Here is a 24,522-nt window from a genome sequence, read left to right on the forward strand (position 1 = left end):
AGTCTTGTTTGGGACCCATTTTTGTCATACTCTACACTAAGTGTTAGGTACCCCAATAACACTCCCGACTGTTATCTGTATTGAGTCTACATCAGTATGCTGCTCTTACCACTAGGCTACTTTCAGAATACATACAACAAAGTAACAGGATTTAGAAAATAAGGAGAGTAATTTAAAGAAAATTGCATATGAAGTCAGAAAGGTGCTTAAATATTATCTCAGCTAGAGTAGGAGTGGATCAGCATGTCCTGTTACTGTATGTGCAGCTGGTGCCACTCCTTGTGTATGTTACTAGCAAGTTAGTTACTTCTTCCCTTAAAGGCCTGGGTGAAGAGCCAAGCTGAAGTAGATAGTCTTCTGTCAAGCAAAGCCTTTCCGGGATTGCATTCCAGAGTGTGGAGAAAGCTCACTGGCAGGTATAACATCATGCGATGTCTTTTGGAGAGGGGGTATTTAGGGATACTCCTTGGGAGGACTTTAATGAACTTGGAGGTGTGTAGAGGAGGATCCTGTTCAAGTACTCGGTACCATTTCATTTAAGGGCCTCGAAGATCAGACAGTTTTAACTTTAGCCCTGTATTGTACTGGTAGTCAGTGAAGCTTTTGTAAAAATGGTGTGATTTAGTCACATCGCTTACAACCTTCTATTAGTCTTGCTGCAGCATTCTGAATCAACTGGAGCTGATGCAAGCCTTTTGTAGTCAGACCAGTATAGAGTACATTACAGTAATCCAGTCTTGATGTTATCATAGCATGCACAACTCTGACAAGACTTGCCTTCTCAATGTAAAGAGAGAGGCAGCATAGTTGTCATAAATAATAGGTGCTTTTGAAAGTTGCTTGGATTTGGAGGATTAGCATTAAATGTTGAGTCTAGCTGTATTCCAAGGTTCCTGACTTGTGATTTGAGGAGTTCATATTTCTCAAAAGAGATTTTGATGTCAGGTATTCGCCCACTTGTGTTAGAGACCCATAGAAACTTGGTTTTACTAGGGTTCAGGCAAAGTTAGATGTTTTTACACCATTCCTGAATTTCTATTAAACAGTTAGCATTAATTCAAGGCTGTGGATAAGTCTAGTTCAATGGATCATTCGTATAGATAAAGAACTGAGTGTTCATTGATCGAATCAGCTTGGCTAGTGGCTTCAGGTAGATACTGAAAAGAATAGGTGACAATATCCACCATTTCTCTCATTTAGTTGTGTGAATGAACAGGGACTTGAGTAAAGATATGCTGAGTGTTATGATGTAACTCCATGATTGGTTAAATATGAACATCTTTATTTCACGAAATAAGGGTCAAGAATTAAGCTTGTAGGTGTGATACCTTTTTATTGGAATATCAATTTGGTTGCTGACCCTTATTTCCATATATCCAACAGAGCTTTCACAATTTATTGTTCATTTGAACTAGAAGCTTAGAAAGTTGCCATGACTGAATAAAAACATTGCAAAAAAGTATGCATTGGTTTGAAAGTTTCATTATTACATATTTAATGTTCATTTCTCTTGTTCTTTAAGCAGTTTGATTACCATTGTTTTAGTCAAGCATTTTAATATTTTGAATGTTTTCATAGAATGATCTTGACAATTTGGGTGTTAAATATTTTAAATAAAAGTTTGTATTCTCGAAATTGTGGAATTAGACATTTTTCCTAATCTCAACCTCTGCTGGGCAGTAAATCTTAGGTCTCATGGTGACCTTCCTAGGTAGTTTCCCCGACTCACGTCTACAGGCTTTGGATGGATACCTGCTTGAGGTGTCCTGGTGGTGGCAAACTTTCTGGTTTGCAATGATGGATCAAACACTGCCCGATGGGATACTCAAACACAAGAAAATATTCTTATCGACTCCCTTTCCTCATTTGGTACCCTTTAAATAACTATCTTACAGTTCTTTTGGCAGCTCCATATTTGTCACATTTAGACCTTTGCTTCAAATTTACTTCAGACCCCACTTGACTCTCCATCCATGAATATTCAAAACCAGTTCAATTATATGAATGAATGCAGATTGGACAATAATTTACCCTGCGAGAAGGTTTCTTAATGACAATGTTTGGAGGAGCTAATTTGGGGGTTGCCATTGAAAAGGGTGTGAAGATGTGTATGCAATCAGACTTTTTGGTTTCTTATTAATTACATTTTGAATATCTCTATTATTTTCTTTCATGTTGAGAGTGTAACACATTAGTTTACAGCCCTCATATCAGTGTGCAGACTATTATGAGGAAAGGGGCTTTTTCATTAATCACTGCATTGAACGGTCCCCTTAGGCCCTTTTGAGTTCCCAATTCTCTAATGTAATTTATAATTCTTAAAGAACACTGCAAAGTACAGGTTTATTTATGCATATGACAGATTGTTGTCCTTTAAAGATGTTTTTGAGGAGGCTTGGAAACTTTCACACTTTTTTTTAAATTTTTTTGAGGGGTGTTCAACTCTGAAGAAACTTTAGCTGTTTAAATACCCAGATTTGTATGTAAATATTACTGTACCTATTCTGGATCCATTTCCAAGAGTAAAAGCTATTTTGCAATCAGTGGTCAGCATTACCTTACATTATTTTAATGCCGTATGTTTGCTCATATTAACACTAAGAAGCATAGAACACTTCTATGCTTCTTAGAAATTTGCACTGCTTACTCAAACATTGGATTGATTTTAAATATTTACATTTAGAACCACCTGGGACTCAAACCTATTATAAAGATGCTTTTTGCAGTTATCTCCTTCACTAAATTAGGATCAAACCTGGAAGCTGGTCTTCATTTACCTTCAGCAAAATATATATGGCTGATCAGGACTCAAGAGTTCACATTTTCTGGCTCTGTGCTGTTTTTTTTTTTTAAATGACATTCTACTAGCCTGGTGTATTGAAACACTTTAAAATGTAAACGGGATAAAATAAAAACATGTAGTCTTAAACAAATTACTTCACATATACATACATGCCCTTTTACTATACACCTAATGCAGCAAAAAAAAAATATTGAGGGATGAAACTTTGCAATCTGCAATTGAGTGCTTAAATATTTTTTTTGACGGGGCATGTCAAGGGTGGAGCGTTGGCACTCCTACATTAACCAGTTAGTGCATAACACACTCCTGCATGCTAACTAGTTAGTGCATGATAATGCAGCCTATACCACCTACAAAATAAATGCTGGTAACTGCTCCTGAGGTCATTTAAAAAAATGTCTGTGTGAGAATGGCAACATTAGTGCATGACAATTAATTAAAAAAATAGAAAATTGGGACTTTTATGACTGTGGTAAAAGTGGCCTTAGATTATGGGAAAGACCTGAGTAAGGGTGCACTAACGCCTATTTTTACAGCAGCTTAGTAAAAAAAAAAACCTTATAACACAGGTATAGCAAGTCAATAAACATAACTCATATAAACTGGGTTGTTTGTAAAACATGAATCTGATTGGTTTGTTTGAAGATAGATGTATATATAGGAAGAATAAGGATTTTTAGAAATGTTCCTCCATTAGCTTAATATCTCTAAGATCCAATGGAAATGCTTACAATTTTTTTTTAAGAACTATATTTATTTTTATTTAATTGTTACATTTGTATCCCACATTTTCCCACCTATTTGTAGGCTCAATGTGGCTTACATAGTACCGGAGAGGCGTTTGCAGACTCCGGTGTGAACAAATACAAAGTGATGTTGTGGTAAGATAAAGTTCATGTGGCACAGCATTTAAATGCAAATGTTATGGGCCGTTTACTAAGCCACGCTGTAGGCACGCTAACATTTTAGTGTGTGCTAAAAATTAGCATGCACTAATACTAGAGACACCCATATATTCCTATGGGTGTCTCTAGTGTTAGCACGTGCTAAAACGTTAAGTGCGCCTACTGCATGTCTTAGTAAACAGGGCCCTATGTTTGTATGATTTAATATTTTATTTCAACTTTAACATTTTTACACTATTTATTGTGTGCCACATTGAATGGATAAATGGTTTTTGAAATGTAGAATATAAGAACAAAACAAAATAATTTTCAAATCTACTAACCTCTATGCTGTGATTTCAAGGTTTAGAAATTGATTTATTTTCTGTACCCAAATCTAGTCTGAACAATCTTTCTTAAAATAAAATCTCTGGAGTCTGCAACAAAGCTATTAATATTTTGAGTACACATCAAGGAGTTAAAATAGTTGCTTAAAAAAAAATCAAAGAAACAACTGCACTGGAAGAACATTTCCCTCCAAAGTAATGTTTTGCGTTTTAAATTAAAGAAAACAAAAGAAAAAAAATCAAACAGTGCCTAAATCTTTATTTTTCATAACCTACAATTTTTTTTTCAAATTAGACATTTTTACATTGTGTGACACAAAAGGAAACAAATTATAAAATAGGTTACATGTAAGCTTGATTCCAGTCTTAATGGAAGAAACTGAATAAAAACAAAAACCCTCAAAAAAACAGTTTCCATATTACACTTCTGTTTCATGAAATTGCAGTTAGTGCTTTCCTTCGATTGTCTGCTGCTATTAGTGTAATAGTTTGAAAAGCACATATAAACCTTGCCTGCAGCTAGCCGAAGGACATACAAAAGAAAAGGTATGCACCAGTACAGTCAGTTGTTGCTCTTGTGGTAACACTGCATCGCATTCATGAACAAGGACCCTTTTAATACAAACTGAAATTTTTAAAGATACAGCCAAAGCAGAATAGCTTATTGCTAGTATCTGCTTAATTTTTGATTACAAAATCATTAAAGGCATGGTGGGGATTTTGTCAAAATCCATTGCACAATAAACACAATGTTTCCTAGTTTGGTTACAGTGGTTCCAGATACTGTGTTAACTTGTCAATAGTACTGCCAAAATCAACAAATTAAAAAGTTATATTTTAACTACAAGACTCCTAGCACTTAATTCAGATGCCATTTTGTAAAAGATCTCAAAAGAAATTATGAATGTGGCATAGCAACCGTCAGTTATGACTACTTTGTCCTTCATCTCAAATCACCGATTATTCAGTGGAAACTACTGAAATCAACTGCAGTAAGGATGAGAATAAGTGTGTCCTACAGCTATTTGGCATGTTATTTTGCTTAATTAAAAAATAAAGCTATAAAAAAAAAACAAATAAAAAAAAAACACAAGAGCAAGGCTGAAATTCTTGATGCAACATTTTTGCTGGGTGATAATTACAGTGTATTGACCTAGTACAAATGGCAAACACTTCAGAATAGTTCAACATGTCTTGCTCATCTTATGTTTCAGTTGCTTTAATCACCATCTGTTGCTGTAAATGACCGTGTTTAGTTTTAATGTTTGCAGCTGTTGATGGCTCATAAAGGTATCACTACAGCTGGCTTAAATTCATAAGATGTCTACATACCATATTCACTGCCAACTGGGAAAAGATCAGCTCTTAAATAGCCAATCTTTCCTTTAGTGACATTCAAAGTGTGCATTAAAGAAAAAAATAAATCAAAGCTGAAACTAAATAATTCTCAACTACAATGCATATTTTATCAACAGTTTAAAAATAAAATGAAGAAAGAACTGATTTGGATTAAAATGTTTCACTTTGAAATGTTCTTGAAAAATCAAATGCCATACATTTTACTGGCATTAGAAAATTAATTTGCATCAAAGTCAACCGTGGATAGGAACTGCTTTGGAAATCGTAGTCAGATAAGGCTTTGGGGTGTTTTGGCAGTCTGGGAATTGTTAAAGAAAACAAAAACAATCAAAATATTTATACTACTAGCATATACAAAAACTTTATGAGGGAGTAAGTTGCTATATAGCAAACCCCTCTTCACCCTACTCCACCATTTGCTTTTTCAGTCCTTCCATATCACTGGTTTGTTTCCCTTTCCTACCACTAAGTCACCGTGTCCGTCCTCTAGTCTGCACAGAGTGAGGCATGTGACACGGCCATTTGCTGCACCCACCAGTCCATGAGCCACTGAATCTTCACTGCCCCTCCTTTCAGCCCAAGTGCTTAGGTCTTTCAAAGTGGTATATGTCAAGACACATTGCTGACCTTGACAGATACTACTTGCAGGCACCTAAAAGCATCAAGTATATAGATTGTTTCAGCTGAAACAATATAAATCAGTGTTGGTGGCTAGCGTTTACTATTTTCCCTATGAAACACAAATATTTCCATGTTAATTAAAATGCACACTTTTACTAATAATGAAGAAAGAAAGCTTTAGATAAGGCCATCATCTCCTTTTTGCAGTGAAAAGGCAGAGTCAATTCAGCACATCAGAGTAAAACAAAATGAAAAAATAAACATAAAAACAAATTAAACTGATATTCAAACCACAACATTTAGTTTATCTACATCCAGCTCAACAGCAACATTTATAATATCAACAATAATTTTTATCATTTTTTTCTTAGGTACCTTTTTATATGTTCTGATTATTTACAATTGTACAAGCAAAGCACACACTTCCAAATGCACATATTTAATACAGTATTGACTATTTGCATTTACAGGATTTTTCAACAATCTGAAAAAAGATCAACTGCTTGAGATCTTTAATGTATATTACAAAACCTGCTGCTAGTTCCTGTGCTACAGTAAATTTACCCAGTAAAATCAGTGACAATATATACTGTAACTGAGTAATTCTGTATTCCACTCACACTAACCCTTCAAAGGGTCAGACGTAACTCTAACCTGTCTTATACAAAAGTTAAGGCAAAGTCATTTTCAAGTTTAAATAAAATTCAAGTCTTTAAATATTGGATGGAAATCTTCTTTAAAAAAATCAGTTGTTTAAATAAACATTTTGTGGAATAAACTGTACTGTTATAGTTAGCGGAAAACGTAGTCATATGAAATGTCCGCTGTCCTGAATATTCAAAAAATATTTAGGCATTTTCAAAACACAAATAATTTAGATACAACTTTATTAGAAACCTGCTAGTGCATCCCTGACCTTCAGAAAGTATCACTCTAAAGTGATTGAGTGAGAAATACCATCCCAGATGTGAATAACGGGGACTTTTTCTTCTATCACTCAAAACAAAAAATACCATTATCATTACTCTTTAAAAACCAAAACAAAAAGAAAACAAATTCAAATCTAATTGCTTGCAGTTCAAGGATTCCAACACCAAGCTGACTTTAGAGAAGCTCCTTCCAAGTGCTCCTGAGCATGGGTTTAACAAAAATACAGAGAGCAGAGGCAAACCAGAAAGCTCATGTATTTTAACATCTCTTCTATATCAATGTGCTTTGTATTTTATAGCATTTCTATTCTGGAGTGAGAAGCTAGTTAAATGCTTGCAGGACAATGAAAACCAATAGTCTGAAACTTAATAAGGTGCTATCCACAGGATTAATCATATTTTATATCTCCCAACTGTTATATTCAAAGACATTCTATTAACATTGCTAGACTTAACTGTAATAGTTTAACCTAAAAGTGCAAGTTTTCTATACTGACATAGCAGCTTAAGAAAAATAAGGTCTGACATTTGTTTTGTAAAATTTACCATGCTCTGTACTCTAAACACTTAGCTTTCATTATCAGTAAATATCAGTTGTTTTTGATATTAAAAAGATTAACTTATTGACAAATGTAAAAATTCAACAGCACAGTTCTGCTTCATAGTGTAGAAAACAAATACTAAACAAGCTTGCATTTGTGTAGTCATACTGAAATTTTAAATTAAAAAATAATATATCCAAGTTAGTTAAATGAATTTTTAATCCTGAAAAACAGGCTGTGTGTATTTCCTCCAATTAAGCACCAACCTAAACTTAAGGTTTAGATCCAGGAAGAACAGACTGCTGGTTCAAGTGTGGGCAAATATTTCACAGGGAGAAAAACAAAAACCCTTAAGTTCCATATGCTTAATACTGCTGCAAGCTCCTAACCAGCAACTCATTCTCTGTATTCTGAGGGGTGAAAGGGCAAAAGTTGCATTACTTTTAATGTAATTAAGTAGGAATTTTTTCATCCTTCATTCCAATACTATGTTCACTGAGGAGATTTTGGAGGTGTATTCTGTTCTTTGTTTAATCTTTTTCCAATGGCTGGAGGGGGGGATCTACGCCCTGATGGTCGTCTCTGGTCTTTGGGTCGGCCTGAGTTTGCCTTGATAGGAAGGAGTTCCCTGGATTTCTCTGTTGATGAGTCAGAGGGTTTTCTCTCTTCTTTTATATAAGCTACAGTGTTTGGCTTCTGCTCCTTCTGGGGTTGCAATGTGGATGTATCTTTACTTGTTCGCTGGCAAATCTCCGCATAACTAGGCTTCCGTAATTCCTGTGTAATTTAAAATGGGTAAACAAAAATAAGAGCGTATGGGACACTGGTACTTTATCTTTGTCATCCATTTAACCATTTTATTGATAAGCTGTCTCTCAAGTATTAAAATGTCTTACCTTTAACTGTATTTTATGATACCCTAAAACATCTATGGTATGAAGAGTCACATGAAGGCATAGTTAGCAATCTAATTCCATATCATAAATGGCTCTCTCATTGAATGCTGCTTCACTTATACGACAAAGCTATAACTGGATCAACATCTTGATGACAGAATTAAATTAGCAACTCTGAATGCAGGCCTCTACTCAAAGCACGGCTCTGGGGTAGAATTATACTAGGTGGTACATAGAGTGGCACAGTAAGGTAATGAGATGAATAGAACCTGTCCGATTAAAAACATCACCAATATCTTAGTTATTTATATAATTATATGTTTATTAATGTATCTTTTGTCCATAAAATTGTATCACTCCTGATGCAGGCACTGTTTGTTGAAACAAGGCTGTGTCAAATGCTTTTATCTGCACCACAAACGCTGGTTGATGAATTGAATTTTAAAGGAATAGAATTATACTAAACATAAAACAAAAACCTTACAAAACAAAAAAAATACAAGCCTATATAGCATTTTAATATTTCCCTAGAGATAGTACAATTGTCAAATTAACCAGTTCTAGGAGAAAGACATTCAGGCCAATCCTGGTTTTGAACCTGAATTCTAAAGCAGCACTGTATTTGTAGTTCTTGATTATATTCACTGAAATCAGATCACAATGCACAAAGATAGAGCTGTCAGGAATCCAGGACTGGCCTGTAAACTCCCTCCTGAAATTGGGAATTATGGCAGATCTGGAAGAGTAAATGCATAAATAGTGGTAAGGGGAAGAAAAGAGGTAGATGCAAAACAGATGCAAAAAAAGAGGTAGGCGATCTAGGTTATTAATTCTGTACCCAGCAAAATGTTCAGTTTTTTTTTATAGTGGAATTTCACAGCAACCATGTGCATGTATGGGATTGTGGGTGCATATGTAATCTCAATCACACATAAGCAGCCAAATCCACACCAGCACAGACAGGCAATCATTTATAAACACCACACACAAACCCCTATCCACAGTCCTCAGATGCAGCAACCTACCCTCCATCCATGCATTCCACACACTCTGACACATCCATGGACAAGCACACACAGATCTATGCAAACTGCTACAAGATAACTTCCACCCAATCAAACATACTATATCCATTCACTGTACTCAGTTAATTCAAACAATTCACTACACTTGACGTCACACACATTCACTGACTTATGTGTACACACCTGCACATGTAGATCCAGCTATATACACTTGTAGATATCCTTCATGTCCATCCCTCTATCACCAGCCTAATGTCAATCCATGCATCTAACTCACACTATGTCAAAATGCATGGATATATGAAATCCTACATACAGAAATGAGCCACACTTTTAGAACAGAGGTTCTCCAACCCAATCCTTGGGACACACCAAGCCAGTCTGGTTTTCAAAATATCTACAATGAATATGCATGAGAAATTTGCATGCACATCTCTCTCATGCTTATTCATTGCAAGTAACCAGAAATCTGACTGGCTTGGTGTGTCCTGAGGACTGGGATGAGAATTCCCTACATTTGTTACTCAGATTCTACTATGGTAAAATTATGTCTTACCTGATAATTTTCTTTCTACTAGTCCTTCAGATCAATCCAGAGACTTGTGGGTTATGCCCCTCCTCTAGCAGGTTAGATAGAGAGAACTCCGAAGTTTCCCTCAAGAGGGCATGTGCAGCTTTCCTAACTTCAGTATACACGATACCAAAGCAGTAGCAAACGAACCATATACAGTCTCCTGCCTCTATAACAGCAGCATAACCTGGGAGAATTCTCCATGCTGCTAAAAGTGAAAAGAATAAAGCTAAAGTGGAAATCCACAAAACCTAGCAACCGTTCAACGAAAACAAGAACGTGAACAGAACCAACTGACTAGAATAAACGTATCTGAAATCACGAGTTCGCATTACAAGAAGGGACTCTGGATTGATCTGAAGGACTAATGGAAAGAAAATTATCAGGTAAGACATAATTTTATCTTCCATAGCGTCCTCTCAGATCAATTCAGAGACTTGTGGGATGTATCAAAGCAATCCTCAGCCAGGGTGGGACCGAACTACACCGGCTGCCAACACCGAAGCCCCAAATATCGCCTCTTGACGCGCTGCGACATCAATCCGATAATGTTTTGAGAATGTATGCACCGACAACCAAGTCGTTGCCCTCGAGATATCTTCCCACGGCACCAGACGAGACTGCAAACAACGACGCCTGCGCTCTTGTGGAATGTGCCTTTATGCTTAGCGGAGAAGACATCCCCATCAAAAGGTATGCCGAGGAAATCATCTCCTTAAGCCACCTAGCAATGGTCGCCTTAGAGGTCATATTGCCCTTCTTTCCTCCTGCAAACAGAACGAAGAGATGATCTGACTTCCTAAATTAATTAGTTGCCTCCAGGTAAGCACACAAAGCTCTCCGAACATCCAGACAACAGAGAGCTTGAAAATCTTCAAGATAATCTTCCCTCCTGAAAGATGGTAGCACCACCTCCTGGCTAAGATGAAAACACGTAACCACTTTAGGCATAAAAGAGGGAACTGTCCTAACCGAAACTCTTGCTTCCGAAAAACGAAGAAAGGGATTCCTGCATGATAGCGCCTGAATCTCCAACACCCATCTAGCGGAAGCCATGGCCACAAGAAAGACGGTCTTCAACGTGACATCCTTCAAAGAAGACTTCTTGAGCGGCTGAAACGGAGGCTGTTGCAACCCCCGCAGGACCAAATTCAAACTCCACGCTGGTACCACCGGAACTCGAGGCGGCCTCAACTGACCTACTCCCCGCAAAAAGCGCACCACATCTGCATGAGAGGCCAAGGAATGCTTTCCCAACCGGCCTCTGAAGCAGGCTAAAGCCGCAACCTGCAGCTTCAGAGTGTTAAGCGACAACTGTTTGTCCATACCCTGTTGTAAAAATGCTAAAATAGAGCCTAGGGGAGCCGTCTGCGGAGAAACTCCAGCCACCTCACACCAGGAAACAAAGGTTCTCCAAACTCTCGCACGCGCCGCCAATGTAGATCGCTTACGCGTATGCAACATAGTGGTAATAACTTCCTCTGGATAACCTTTCTGTCTCAGACGTGACCTTTCAATAGCCAGGCCGTAAGCCGAAAGTGAGCGGAGTCCTGCCTATCCACTGGACCCTGGAAGAGAAGATCCGGCAGATGAGCTAGATGGAGCGGCTCGTCGATTAGAAGCCGAATCATATCCGCATACCAAGGACGCCTTGGCCAGTCCAGGGCCACTAGAATCACAGGTCCTGGATGCCGAGCTATCCTGCCCACAGTCCGACCGATCATCGGCCACAGAGGAAAGTCGTAGAGAAGCTCCAACGGCCACTGCTGAAGGAGAGCGTCCACCCCTTCGGAACCGAACTCTCTGGCCCTGCTGAAAAAGCGGGCTACCTTGGCGTTGGAGGAGCGAGCCATCAGATCCATCACCAGCTGTCCCCACCGATCCAAAATCTGACGAAAGGCAGACGGGGACAGAACCCACTCTCCTGCATCCAAGCAGTTCCGACTGAGAAAGTCAGCCTGAACATTTAAGGTACCTGCTATGTGAGCCGCTGACAACTGAGGCAACCGATTCTCCGCCCACTGACACAGTAACATAGTAGATGACGGCAGAAAAAGACCTGCACGGTCCATCTAGTCTGCCCACGATATATGTGTATACCTTACCTTGATTTGTACCTGTCTTTTTCAGGGCACAGACCGTATAAGTCTGTCCAGCAGTATTTCCCGCCTCCCAACCACCAGTCCCGCCTCCCATCACCGGCTTCGGCACAGACCCCGTATAAGTCTGCCCTCCCCTATCCTAGCCTCTCAACCACCAACCCCTCTTCACCCCGCCACCCAATTTCAGCTAAGCTTCTGTGGATCCATTCCTTCTGCACAGGATTCCTTTATGCCTATCCCACGCATGTTTGAATTCCGTTACCATTTTCATCTCCACCACCTCCCGCGGGAGGGCATTCCAAGCGTTCACCACCCTCTCTGTGAAGAAATACTTCCTGACATCTTTCCTGAGTCTGCCCCCCTTCAATCTCATTTCATGTCCTCTCGTTCTACCGCCTTCCCAGCTCCGGAAAAGATTCGTTTGCGGATTAATACCTTTCAAATATTTGAACGTCTGTATCATATCACCCCTGTTCCTCCTTTCCTCCAGAGTATACATGTTCAGGTCAGCAAGTCTCTCTTCATACGTCTTGGAACGCAACTCCCATACCATCCTCGTAGCTTTTCTTTGCACCGCTTCCATTTTTTTAACATCCTTCGCAAGGTACGGCCTCCAAAACTGAACACAATACTCCAGGTGGGGCCTCACCAACGTCTTATACAGGGGCATTAAAACCTCCTTTCTTCTGCTGGTCACACCTCTCTCTATACAGCCTAGCAACCTTCTCGCTACGGCCACCGCCTTGTCGCACTGTTTCATCGCCTTCAGGTCCTCAGATACTATCACCCCAAGATCCCTCTCCCCGTCCGTGTCTATCAGGCTCTCCCCACCTAACACATACGCCTCCCTTGGATTTCTACTCCCTAAGTGCTTCACTTTGCATTTCTTCGCATTGAATTTTAATTGCCAAACGTTAGACCATTCTTCCAGCTTCTTCAGATCTTTTTTCATGTTTTCCACTCCCTCCGGGGTGTCCACTCTGTTGCAAATCTTGGTGTCATCCGCAAAAAGGCAAACTTTACCTTCTAACCCTTCGGCAATGTCACTCACAAATATATTGAACAGAATGGGCCCCAGCACCGATCCCTGAGGCACTCCACTACTCACCTTTCCCTCCTCCGAGCGAACTCCATTTTCCACCACCCTCTGGCGTCAGTCCATCAACCAGTTCCTAATCCAGTTCACCACTTCGGGTCCTATCTTCAGCCCTTCTAGTTTATTCAAGAGCCTCCTGTGGGGAACCGTGTCAAAAGCCTTGCTGAAATCTAAGTAGATGACGTCCATAGCACGTCCTTGATTTAATTCTCCTGTCACCCAGTCAAAGAATTCAATGAGATTCGTTTGGCACGATTTCCCTCTGGTGAAACCATGTTGTCTCGGATCTTGCAACTTATTGGCTTCCAGGAAATTCACTATCCTTTCCTTCAGCATGGCTTCCATTACTTTTCCAATAACCGAAGTGAGGCTTACCGGCCTGTAGTTTCCAGCTTCTTCCCTATCATCACTTTTGTGAAGAGGGACCACCTCCGCCGTTCTCCAATCCCTCGGAACCTCTCCCGTCTCCAAGGATTTATTAAACAAATCTTTAAGAGGACCCGCCAGAACCTCTCTGAGCTCCCTCAGTATTCTGGGGTGGATCCCATCCGGCCCCATGGCTTTGTCCACCTTTAGCTTTCCAAGTTGTTCATACACACCCCATCCTGCATGCAATCCATTACCATTTGCTGGAACACTTCTTCCTGTAAAGAATCCCATTTGCTGAAACACTTCTACCTGTAAAGAATCCAAGATCGTCTTACTTCTAGATGATCCTGCAACAGGGGCACCCCAATGCAGAAATGTTATCAGAAATTAGGGAGGCTAACAAACTGGGCAACACAATAATAATGGATGATTTCAATTACCCCAATATTGACTGAGTAAATGAAACATCAGGACATGCTAGGGAGGTAAAATTTCTTGATGAAATCAAGGACTGCTTTCTGGAGTAGCTGGTACAGGAGCCGACAAGGAGGGCAGGACCAGAGCTGAGAAAAGCAGAACAGGAAAGAATGACGTGCCGAGGCTACATGGTTTTCGCTTCTGCTGCTGCCCCGACTAGGTAAAATTACTTAGAACTCAGAGGGAGGGAAGGGGATCTCGGAACTCGGGAGGGCGGGTGGGAGGGAAGGGGATCTTGGAACTCGGGAGGGCGGGCGGGCTGGGGATCCCGGAACTCGGGAGGGAGGGAGACGGACAGACCCTGGAGCGCTGCCTCCTTCACCAGAGGAGCGCTTCTCGTCCCCCCCTGCCGACTGACATACGCCACCGCCATCGCATTGTCAGAGAGGACTCGTACTGGCTGACCGTCTAGAAACTTCTCGAACACCACAAGGGCCAACCGGATTGCTCAAAGTTCGAGCAGATTGATCTGCAACTTTGCCTCCTGTACCAACCAAGTTCCCTGCGCAGAATGCCCGAGACAATGAGCTCCCCAACCCGACAGACTGGCGTCCGTCATCACTACACACCAGTCGGGTATATGCAGAGGCATTCCCCGAAGTAAACTGTCCGACCTGAGCCACCATCGGAGAGCAAAACGAGCTTGCGGAGAACATGGAAGTCGAACTGAGTAATCCTCGGAAAGAGGAGACCACTGACTGAGAAGATGCCATTGGAGAGGACACATAAGACTCAGAGCCCACGGGACAACCTCTAGCGTCCCAGAAGCTGAACATAATCCCAGGCCGTTGGTGCCGGACTCTGAAGAATGGAAGACACTTGCTTCTCCAATTTGAAGCGACACTGATCCGGTAGAAATACTCTGCCCTGGGCCGTATCCAATCTCACTCCTAAATATTCCAAAGTCTGAGTGGGTACGAGATGGCTTTTCTGAAAATTTATCACCCAACCCAACGACTGCAAAAGAGTTATCACCTGCTCAGTGGCTTGCACACTCTCTGCGTAAGAAGGGGCCCGGATCAACCAGTTGTCGAGATAAGGGTGAACTTGCAATCCCCTGGTCCTTAAATAAGCCGCCACGACTACCATCACTTTGGAGAACGTGCGAGGAGCTGTAGCCAGCCCGAATGGCATAGCTCTGAATTGGAAATGCTGTCCTAAAATTGTGAACCTAAGAAATTTTTGATGAGGAGGCCAGATGGGAATATGCAAGTAGGCTCCTTTAGATCGAGAGCTGTCAAGAACTCTCCGGGCTGGACCGCAGCCAGCACCGACCGAAGAGTTTCCATCCTGAAGTGCCGCACCGTGAGGGCCTTGTTGACCGCTTTGAGATCTAACACCGGACGGAAGGCCTTTTCTTTCTTTGGCACTACAAAGTAAATCGAGTAGCGGCCTTGACCCACCTTGTCTGCCGACACCATAACTACTGCCTCCAGACGAAGTAACTCTGCTAAGGTAGCCTTCAACGCTGCAGTCTTTATCTCCGACTTGCATGGAGACTCGAGAAAACGGTCTGCGAGAGAGCGCGCAAATTCCAGCTTGTACCCCTCTCGTATAATACTCAGCACCCATTCGTCTGTAGTTACCCTGGCCCATTCTTCTTCAAAGTTGGACAGCCGTCCTCCTATCGGTGGAGAGGACTGGACCAGGGCCCCATCATTGTGGACCTCTGGCTCCAGGTTGACCTCTGGTAGCTGCCTGCGGAATTCTACGCTCCTGATGAAAGGGCTGCTGCTGTTTCTGCAAAAAACGGGGCCTAGAAAAGTCCCCAACCCTATCAGGTCTATATTTCTTTGCTTCCTTAAAACGTGGACGGAAAGTTCTCGCTTGGCTTTTAGATTTATCCTCAGGAAGACGACCCTTGGACTCCCCCAGGTCCTTAACAATCTGTTCTAGTTCCTGACCAAACAACAGTCTACCTTTAAAAGGCAACCATGCTAATCGGGATTTAGAAGGAAGATCAGCGGCCCAATGCCTCAACCAAATCCAGCGCCTAGCCGATACTGCCAAAGAAACTCCCTTAGCGGAAGCTCTCAGGATATCATACAGGAGATCAGCCAAATATGCCAAACCCGACTCCAGAAGAGGAAGATACTCAAATGCTACAAATAATAATAATAATAATAATTAGGTCCTCCAGCGACGCCGCTTTCTGTACCCAAGAGAGGCACGCCCTAGCAACATACGAACCACATACTGAAGCCTGCAAAGTCAAAGCGGCCACTTCAAATGAAGACTTTATCGACGCCTCGAGCTTCTTCTCTTGTGGGTCCCTAAGAGCCGCTCCACCCTCTACTGGTAAAGCGGTCTTTTTGGTAACAGCCGTAATCAGTGAATCTACCACCGTAAGCCTCAAGGACTCCAAATCTTCCTGGCGTACCGGACACAGCTTGTCCATAGCCCGAGTCACCCTCAGAGTAGCTCAGGGGTTTCCCATTGAGCACAAATTAGGACCTGCATAGCCTCATGAATATAAAAAGCTTTCGAGGGGGGTGGGGGGGGGCTCTAGTGCCTGACATTATTGACGCACTAACCGTGACCGGAACCGAAGGTTCTGGAGCCGAGAGATTTAAAATTTGCAGTGCCTGCACTATAAAAGTATGGAGCTCCTCTCTCCTGAAGAGCCTCGCCACAGTAGGATCATCACCCTCCGCTGCAGGGAGCTCTCCGTCCTCCAGGGCCTCTGGACCTGACTCCGATGACCCCATGTCACCTTCAAAATCCGAGAGAGCCGAATCATTGGCCATGGGTTGCTCAAACTCCATACGAGACCTTTTAGCCTGCTGTAGAACCGGCTGCGCCTCCGACCCCACCGGAGAGTTTAAAATGGCCGCTGGCTGCCGTTCTCCCTCAGAACGCAGCAAGAAAGCCTCGTGCATTAGTAAAACGAACGCCAGAGAAAACCCCGCCAAAACTGGCGCTTCAGACCCCGCACCCGCGCTACTATCTCCAACCGCGCCTCCAGTCTCCGTCGCTTTTGCGGTCTCTGGCTTCTCAGGCCTGACAGAAAAAATGGCGCTAGCGGAGGCATGCGCCGACCCGAGGCCAACGCTTCCCACTAAACCTGTCTCGTTTCGCTGCACCACATCGGGGCCCAACTCGCGTTCCTCCACTTCAGAACCGGCCTTTCCTAACCCTGCTGAGCAAGACTTGCAAACCCCCGACGCTGACCTAAGAGCCCCGCAGTGCGACCAGCGCTTCACAGACTCCGACGGAACAGACATAGTAAAAACCAAATTTTACTTACAGCACCTTGTCAGCCCTGCTCACGTTCGATGTAATACTGAACGGAAGTCTTTCCAGCACTTAAAATCTCAGTGCTTCTTGTAGGGCAATGCCGTCTATGAAAGGTAACTTTTTTTTTTTTTTAAAGAGGCAGGAGACTACCTTTCTAGAGATTTGTCCATCTGACAGGGGGAAAAGGGTAGGGACCTGGCACCACCAGGTGTATCCCAAATGTGCATCCGCACCTCAAACCCCATCAATAGCTCAACACCCCCGAGGGAACGGGATAGGAGCTTTGGAACACAGAGCTGCACAGTATGTTCCTTCTACCTGCTAGATAGAGAGAATACTAAAGTAAGGAAGGCTGCACATGCCCTCTAGAGGGAAACTTCGGAGTTCTCTCTATCTAACCTGCTAGAGGAGGGGCATAACCCACAAGTCTCTGGATTGATCGGAGAGGACGCTATGGAAGCAGGGTTTTAAATTATTTTACAGTATATATTTTTTGGCACATAATGTCCTGGGGCGCACCTACTGCTAGCTTTTAGCTGCAGCAGGGTTCTTAACTGTTTTTGGTTCCTGCACCGCTCAAGCTTCCATCTCATTATGATCACAAAAGTTGCATTTTGAGATGAGATGTCACATAACCCTCCACTGCCTCAGGTACAAAACTCAGATTGTCAGCCCTCCAGGAACAGAAAAATATCTATTGTATCTCACTGTACACCACTTCAACAGCTTTCAGGCATGCTGGCAGTATAAAAGAAATTATATTAAATAATTTTTTTTAAAGAAAAGATAAGCCAAAAGCAGTGGCGTTCCTTGGTCGGCTGCCACCTGGAGTGGATCACCGTTGTGCACCCCCCCCCCCCCCCCCGGGGTACATTCTTCTTACCTGCTGGGGTGCTGGGAGCAGCCGCGTGGCTGTCGGCTCCGCTGGTTCCCTGCACCCTCTGCCCTGGAACAGGAAGTAACAGCAGAGGAAGCAGGGAACCAGCGAAGCCGACAGCTGCTCCCTGCACCCCTCCTGCAGCGTGCAACCGGGGCGGACCACCCCCACTGCCCTGTCCTCGGTACGCCACTGGCCAAAAGCAATTAAGCTGATAACTTACTGTGGCAGCCCCATTGACTTGCACAGATTTGCTAGCAGTAACAAGCGTGGCAGAAAGCCTATCCATATTTGGTGGCTCTTGTGGTTTATTCAAAATCTTGCACTCGCTGTAAAAAACAAAAACAAAATAACCAATCATAATGGAGCTGAACACAGACAAACATTAACAAGTACATCTGCAAAATAAATTGACCTTCACTTTCATGAAGAAAACTGATTTTCAATTTTAGAAAAGTAAAAAGAAGATTTTATTACAAAAGGAGTAAAGCATTTTCCCTAGCAGAAACTGGAGAAAACCATTAGCTCATCTGGCTCAAAGTTGGCTAAAAGAAAAGTAAAAACATTGGGCACAGATACTACTTTCATAAGAGTAAAAACTAGACTGTTTTCAGCCTATTAAGAAAGCATTTAACCAGGAAGGAGATCTCTGTTGCCCACACCCAGTAGTATCTTTGACGTCTATTAACACACAAACACAATCAAAAACTCAATATCTTGCCTGAGGACAGTAGTTTCTGAAACTGTCCTGAGGAATCCTCAGTCATTATCTGCAACAAATATGCATACAATAAACCAGCATGCAATGGGGGTAGAGCATGCAAATCTCTAATGTACAGATATCCTGAAAACTTAACTGGCTAAGTACTATTTAAATTGTCTGTAAGTATTCATACTGTTTCATTTATCTGATGCTGCAACCTAACTCTCCCAGTCTGTAGCTCTGGGACCTCACCCTGATGTAAGGTTCTCCCCCGGCAAAGCCCACTCATCCCTCCATAGTGGCTATCTTACTGGTCATTGCTGGTCTGGGGGGAGTCGGGGGGGGGGGGGAGGGTCATTCAAGGGTGATCTGGGGGCTCTTAAGGTAGGAGCCATGCCCAATTGCTCCTGCCTACTCTGGGTGCTATCCTCCAAATAGTGTAATTACCGTTAGGGGAAATATTTTTTTATATGGAAATATCCCTAGAGGTAGTTGCGCAAGACTATCGCTAGGGGTGACATTTGGAGGATGGCACTTGTAGTGGCCAGGAGCAATTGGACATTGTTCCTAAGCCCCTGGATGACCACCCTCTTTACCTCCCCCATAGACCTCCAATGACCGGTAAAGGTAGCCATTACCGGGGGGGGGGGGGGGGGGGGAGACCCAGAGTTTTGTGGCCTGATGCTCTCTGATAGTAAAATAACCCCAGCAAAGAGCTGAGATTATTTTACCATGCTTTGTTGGCCCTAATGCAACTTGTGGTGTATTAGCATGTCACATTAGGGTTTTCACATGAGATGCAAAACATGCATTTGCATATTTTGCATCTCATTACTCACTAACCTATCACAACAAATATCACTGATATTTTTAGAAAAGCAGCGTTAGGGCTGTTTTTAAGTCATCTTAGGGCCAATTAACATGGCTTAAAGCCCTAATGCTACCTCATGAATCCCCCCCTCCCAATGACCTATACCATATTGTGCTGCCAGATCCTCAGCATATAGCCAGGTTTTGGTTATAGATAACAGATCAGTATCTGAATCATCCAGAAGATCTTAAAATCTTATTATGTAAAGATATGGCATTAAGCTCATCTTTAGTAAGGATAAAAAAATAAATGACTTAATCCACTCCCAGATAAGAACCTATACTTTATAAGGCTAGTTACTTACCTTTACTCTTGGAAGTTTAATGACTCTGCCTAATAATACAGGTATTGGAAAAAAACACACATACTACTAGAATTAGTAGGAAACCACATACTGTACATTTGTCCTTTAGATTGTAAGCTCCTTTGAGCAGGGACTGTCCTTCTATGTTAAATTGTACAGCACTGCATAACCCTAGTAGCACTTTAGAAATGTCAAGTAGTAGTTGTAGTAGTAGTAGTACTACTAGAATTAGTAGGAAACCAGGCTATATGTTATTACAACAGTTAAAAATGTGGTATCATGGGAGGTGGGGCTACTTGTATAGGCAATGAAGTTGGAGAAGAAAAGCAGGGAACCCATTTAGAAGTTGTACTATCATCATCATCAAAATGTTTAAGTCTATGAGATTCTGTTTTAGATAAGTCAAACATTTTTTTTTAAAGGAGGAATCATGTGGTGGCGTCAACTGGCTGTTTAAAAGTGACTCAAGCCCTCAAAGGAACAGTCTAGTCCTGTGATTTATTTTGTTTTTGTAGAGTCTGTAAACTTTGTATTAATCCATCCAACAGATATTTGGGATTCAATACCCTGTGTCTGAATGAATAGTTCCTCTATCACCATATACTACTACTACTACTACTACTTAGCATTTCTATAGCGCTGCCAGGGTTATGCAGCGCTTGTCAAGTTTAAACATGGGGAAGGACAGTCCCTGCTCAAGAGAGCTTACAATCTAAAGGTAGTCAGTGTAGGTATCAGGAATGGGAAGGTGGTTAGGCACCAAAAGCAAGGGAGAAGAGATGGGCCTTGAGTAAGGACTTGAAAATGGGCAGGGAGGGCGCATGGGCTCAGGAAGTCTGTTCCAGGCATAAGGTGATGCGAGGCAGAAGGGGCGGAGTCTGGAGTTAGCGGTGGTGGAGAAGGGTACAGAAAGGAGTGATTTGTCCTGAGAGCGGGGGTTACGGGTGGGAACATATGGGGAGAGGAGGATAGAGAGGTAATGGGGGGCTGCAGATTGAGTGCACTTGAAGGTCAATAGGAGAAGCTTGAACTGTATATGGTAGCGGATCGGGAGCCAGTGAAGCGACTTGAGGAGAAGGGGTGATATGAGAGTATCGGTTCACACGGTAGATAAGACGTGCGGCGGAATTTTGGACAGATTGAAGGGGGGATAGGTGGCTAAGCGGGAGGCCAGCGAGGAGAAGGTTGCAATAGTCAAGACGAGAGGTAACGAGCGAGTGGACGAGGGTTCGGGAGGTCTGTTCAGAGAGGAATGGGCGAATTTTGCTAATATTATAGAGGAAGAAGCGACAGGTCTTAGCTGTCTGCTGGATATGGGCAGAGAAGGAGAGGGAGGAGTCAAAAATGACTCCGAGATTGCAGGCTGAAGAGATGGGGAGGATGAGGGCGTTGTCAACAGACAGAAAGTGGGGGAAGAGGAGAAGAGGGTTTGGGTGGAAAGACTAGGAGCTCAGTCTTTGCCATGTTCAGTTTCAGATGCCGGTTGGACATCCAGGCAGCGATGTCTGAAAGGCAGGCTGAAACTTTGACCTGGGTTTCAACTGTGATGTCGGGAGTGGAGAGGTAAAGCTGGGTATCATCAGCATAGAGATGGTACTGGAAACCATGTGATGAGATCAACGAGCCCAGGGAAGAGGTGTATATGGAGAAAAGAAGCGGTCCAAGGACAGATCCTTGAGGGACCCCAACAGAGAGCGGGACGGGGGTGGAAGAAGAGCCATTAGAAAATACTCTGAAGGTGCGTTGGGAAAGATACGAGGAGAACCAGGAGAGGACGGAGCCCTGGAACCCAAATGAGGACAGTGTGTCAAGAAGTAAATTATGATTGACGGTGTCAAAGGCGGCAGATAGGTTGAGGAGGATGAGGATGGAATAGTGACCTTTGGATTTGGCAAGGAACAGGTCATTGCAGACTTTAGAGAGTGCTGTTTCTGTTGAGTGTAGTGGGTGAAAGCTGGATTGAAGCGGGTCAAGGACAGCCTGAGAGGAGAGGAAGTCAAGGCAGCGGCTGTGGACAGCACGTTCAAGTAATTTGGAGAGGAAGGGTAGAAGAGAGATGGGGCGGTAGTTGGAGGGACAGGTGGGGTCAAGTGATGGTTTTTTGAGAAGTGGTGTGACTACAGCGTGCTTGAAGGTGTCAGGGACAGTGGCAGTGGAGAGAGAGAGGTTGAGGATGTGACAGATTGAGGGGTTAACTGTAGGAGAGATGTTGGTAAGCAGATTGGTGGGAATGGGATCAGAGGAACAGGTGGTGCACTTAGAGGAAGAAAGAAGGCGAGCAGTTTCCTCTTCGGTGATCTCAGGGAAGGAGGAGAAGGAGGCCAGGTTAGGTTGGTTGAGGGAGTGGGTTAAGAAGTCACAGGGAGGAGGAGGCTTGGAAGTGAATTCAAGGTTTATCTTCTGCACTTTATCGCGAAAGTAGTCAGCTAGTGTTTGAGGAGAGAGAGAGAGGGGGGTGGGGGTGGGAGCGGAGGGTATTTTAAGTAGGGAGTTGAGGGTGGCGAAGAGGCGACGAGGGTTGGAGCCAAGAGAATTGGTTAATTGAGAATAATATTCCTGTTTGGCAAGGAATAGGGAGGAATAGCGTTTCCCTATCCCGCATCAACTGCTCTGTCAGAGGTCTATTTTTAAATGACTATTCCACACATAGCAAAGAATCAATTTCAAACACATTCTTCCCTAACCTGCATGACATGTTCTCCAGAAAATCACATTACTTACCCGTACCAGGTATTCTCCATAGACAGCATGATAAAAGTCCTCACAACATGGGTGATTTCACTGACAGAGACCAGCATCGGAACACTATCTGAGATTATGTTTCTAGAACTTTGGAGCAGGCTTACTGTGTATATGCACCACTTGCTTATATAACTCCTGGGGGAGGGGCAGTATATGAGGATTTGTAGCCTGCTGTCCACATAAAAAACAAGCAACTTGGTATTCACAGAGGACAAGCAAAATACTCAGTCCTCATAACATGAGGCCAGTGGCTACAGGCTGTCTTCAATGAAAAATGGGAAGAGAAATGTGTGTTGCAACAGACACATGAACAGATTTATTTATTTTTTCTCTTCTCTCTCTCTTTTTGAAAGGCAGCCTGAAACTGAAAGAAATGGGGTGAAGGGTAGGGGGGGAAGTTGGATTTATCCCCAAATAGATTTTGGAGGACTGTCTGGCCAAACCTACTATGATGTGGCAGTTCTACTCTAAGCAATAGTGAGATATAGACAGAAGTCGATGTTGAAGCTCTGCAAATTTCTTCTTCAGAGGCTGGCCTCAAGTAAGCTACCTAAGCTGCAGTAACTCAGACATTATGAGCTGTGATATGACCCTTGAGAGTCAGATTTGCTTGGGTATACATTAAGCAAATGCAGTTTGCTAGCTAACTGGAGAGTATGTTTGCGCCAACAGCAGCCTCCATCCATCCAAAGGAAACAAAAAGCTGGGTGGACTTACTTTAGTGTTTATTCTGCTGCAGACAGGCCAAGGCTCTCCTGCAATCCAATGTGTGTATTGATCTTTCACATTTGTGGGCATGTGGTCTTACAAAAAATTGGTAGGATAATAGACTGATTCAGATAGAACTCTGACACTATTTTAGGAAGGAATTTTGGAAGAGTGCATAGAACCACTATTGGTATAAAATCAAGGTGAATCAGTTAATTAAGGCCTGGAGAGCTCACTCACTCTACAATCTGAAGTTACTGCCACCAAAAACATCAGGTACTTCAGATGACAGGTGTTAAGTTTTCAAAAGAAGATTTTATCAGCTAGGTTAAAATAATTGTATTTATTTATTTGCTGCATTTGTATCCCACATTTTCCCACCTATTTGCAGGCTCAATGTGGCTTAAATGTTCCTTCATGGTATTTGCCATTCCAGAGTAAAAAGGTACAATTGATATTGCATAGTGAACATGGATGACATAGTAGATTATGTGGATAATATGATAGATCGCCATTTCAGAGTAGAAGATACAATTGGTATTACATAAAGAATATTGATGTCATAGTAGATTATACAGATAAAATAATAGAACGTCTTTTCAGAGTAAAGATGCAATTGGTATTATATAAAGAATATAGGTGATATAAAAGAAACAAGCAATAAGGCATAGGGATAAAACATTCAGGATATCAAGTAAGTGATGATGTATTATGGTTCCTATTATGGATCATTGTGGTATGCCTTGTTGAAGAGATAGGTCTTCAGTGATTCACGAAAGTTGATTAGATTGTAAATTATTTTCATATCTTTTGGCAATGCATTCCACAACTGCGTGCTCATACAGGCGAAGCTAGACGCATGTGTTAGTTTGTATTTTATTCCTTTACAGTTGGGGAAGTGAAGATTTAGGAATGTGCGTGCTGATCTTTTAGCATTTCTGGGTGGCAAGTCAATTAGGTCTGTCATGTAGGCCGGAGCATCTCCGTGGATGATTTTATGAACCAGAGTACAGACCTTAAACGTAATACATTCTTTTAGTGGAAGTCAGTGTAACTTTT

The 24,522-nt window shown here is 42.4% G+C and overlaps 1 protein-coding gene across 1 annotated transcript in view; it reads right to left on the bottom strand.

Moving 5' to 3' along the window:
* Positions 1-4,276: 4,276 nt before the first annotated feature.
* The window catches only part of LOC115467297 (la-related protein 4B-like), a 123,891-nt gene continuing 103,645 nt past the window's right edge, over positions 4,277-24,522 (bottom strand). Inside the window, exons 5-6 of the mRNA XM_030199190.1 lie at positions 18,359-18,464; positions 4,277-8,262 (exon numbers count right to left, since the gene is read on the bottom strand). Coding sequence (XP_030055050.1) covers positions 7,978-8,262; positions 18,359-18,464 — 391 coding nt within the window. The 3' untranslated portion in view covers positions 4,277-7,977. The remainder of the gene's footprint in view (positions 8,263-18,358; positions 18,465-24,522) is intronic.

The sequence above is a fragment of the Microcaecilia unicolor genome, chromosome 1 (assembly GCF_901765095.1).
Source record: "Microcaecilia unicolor chromosome 1, aMicUni1.1, whole genome shotgun sequence".
Classification (NCBI taxonomy): domain Eukaryota; kingdom Metazoa; phylum Chordata; class Amphibia; order Gymnophiona; family Siphonopidae; genus Microcaecilia; species Microcaecilia unicolor.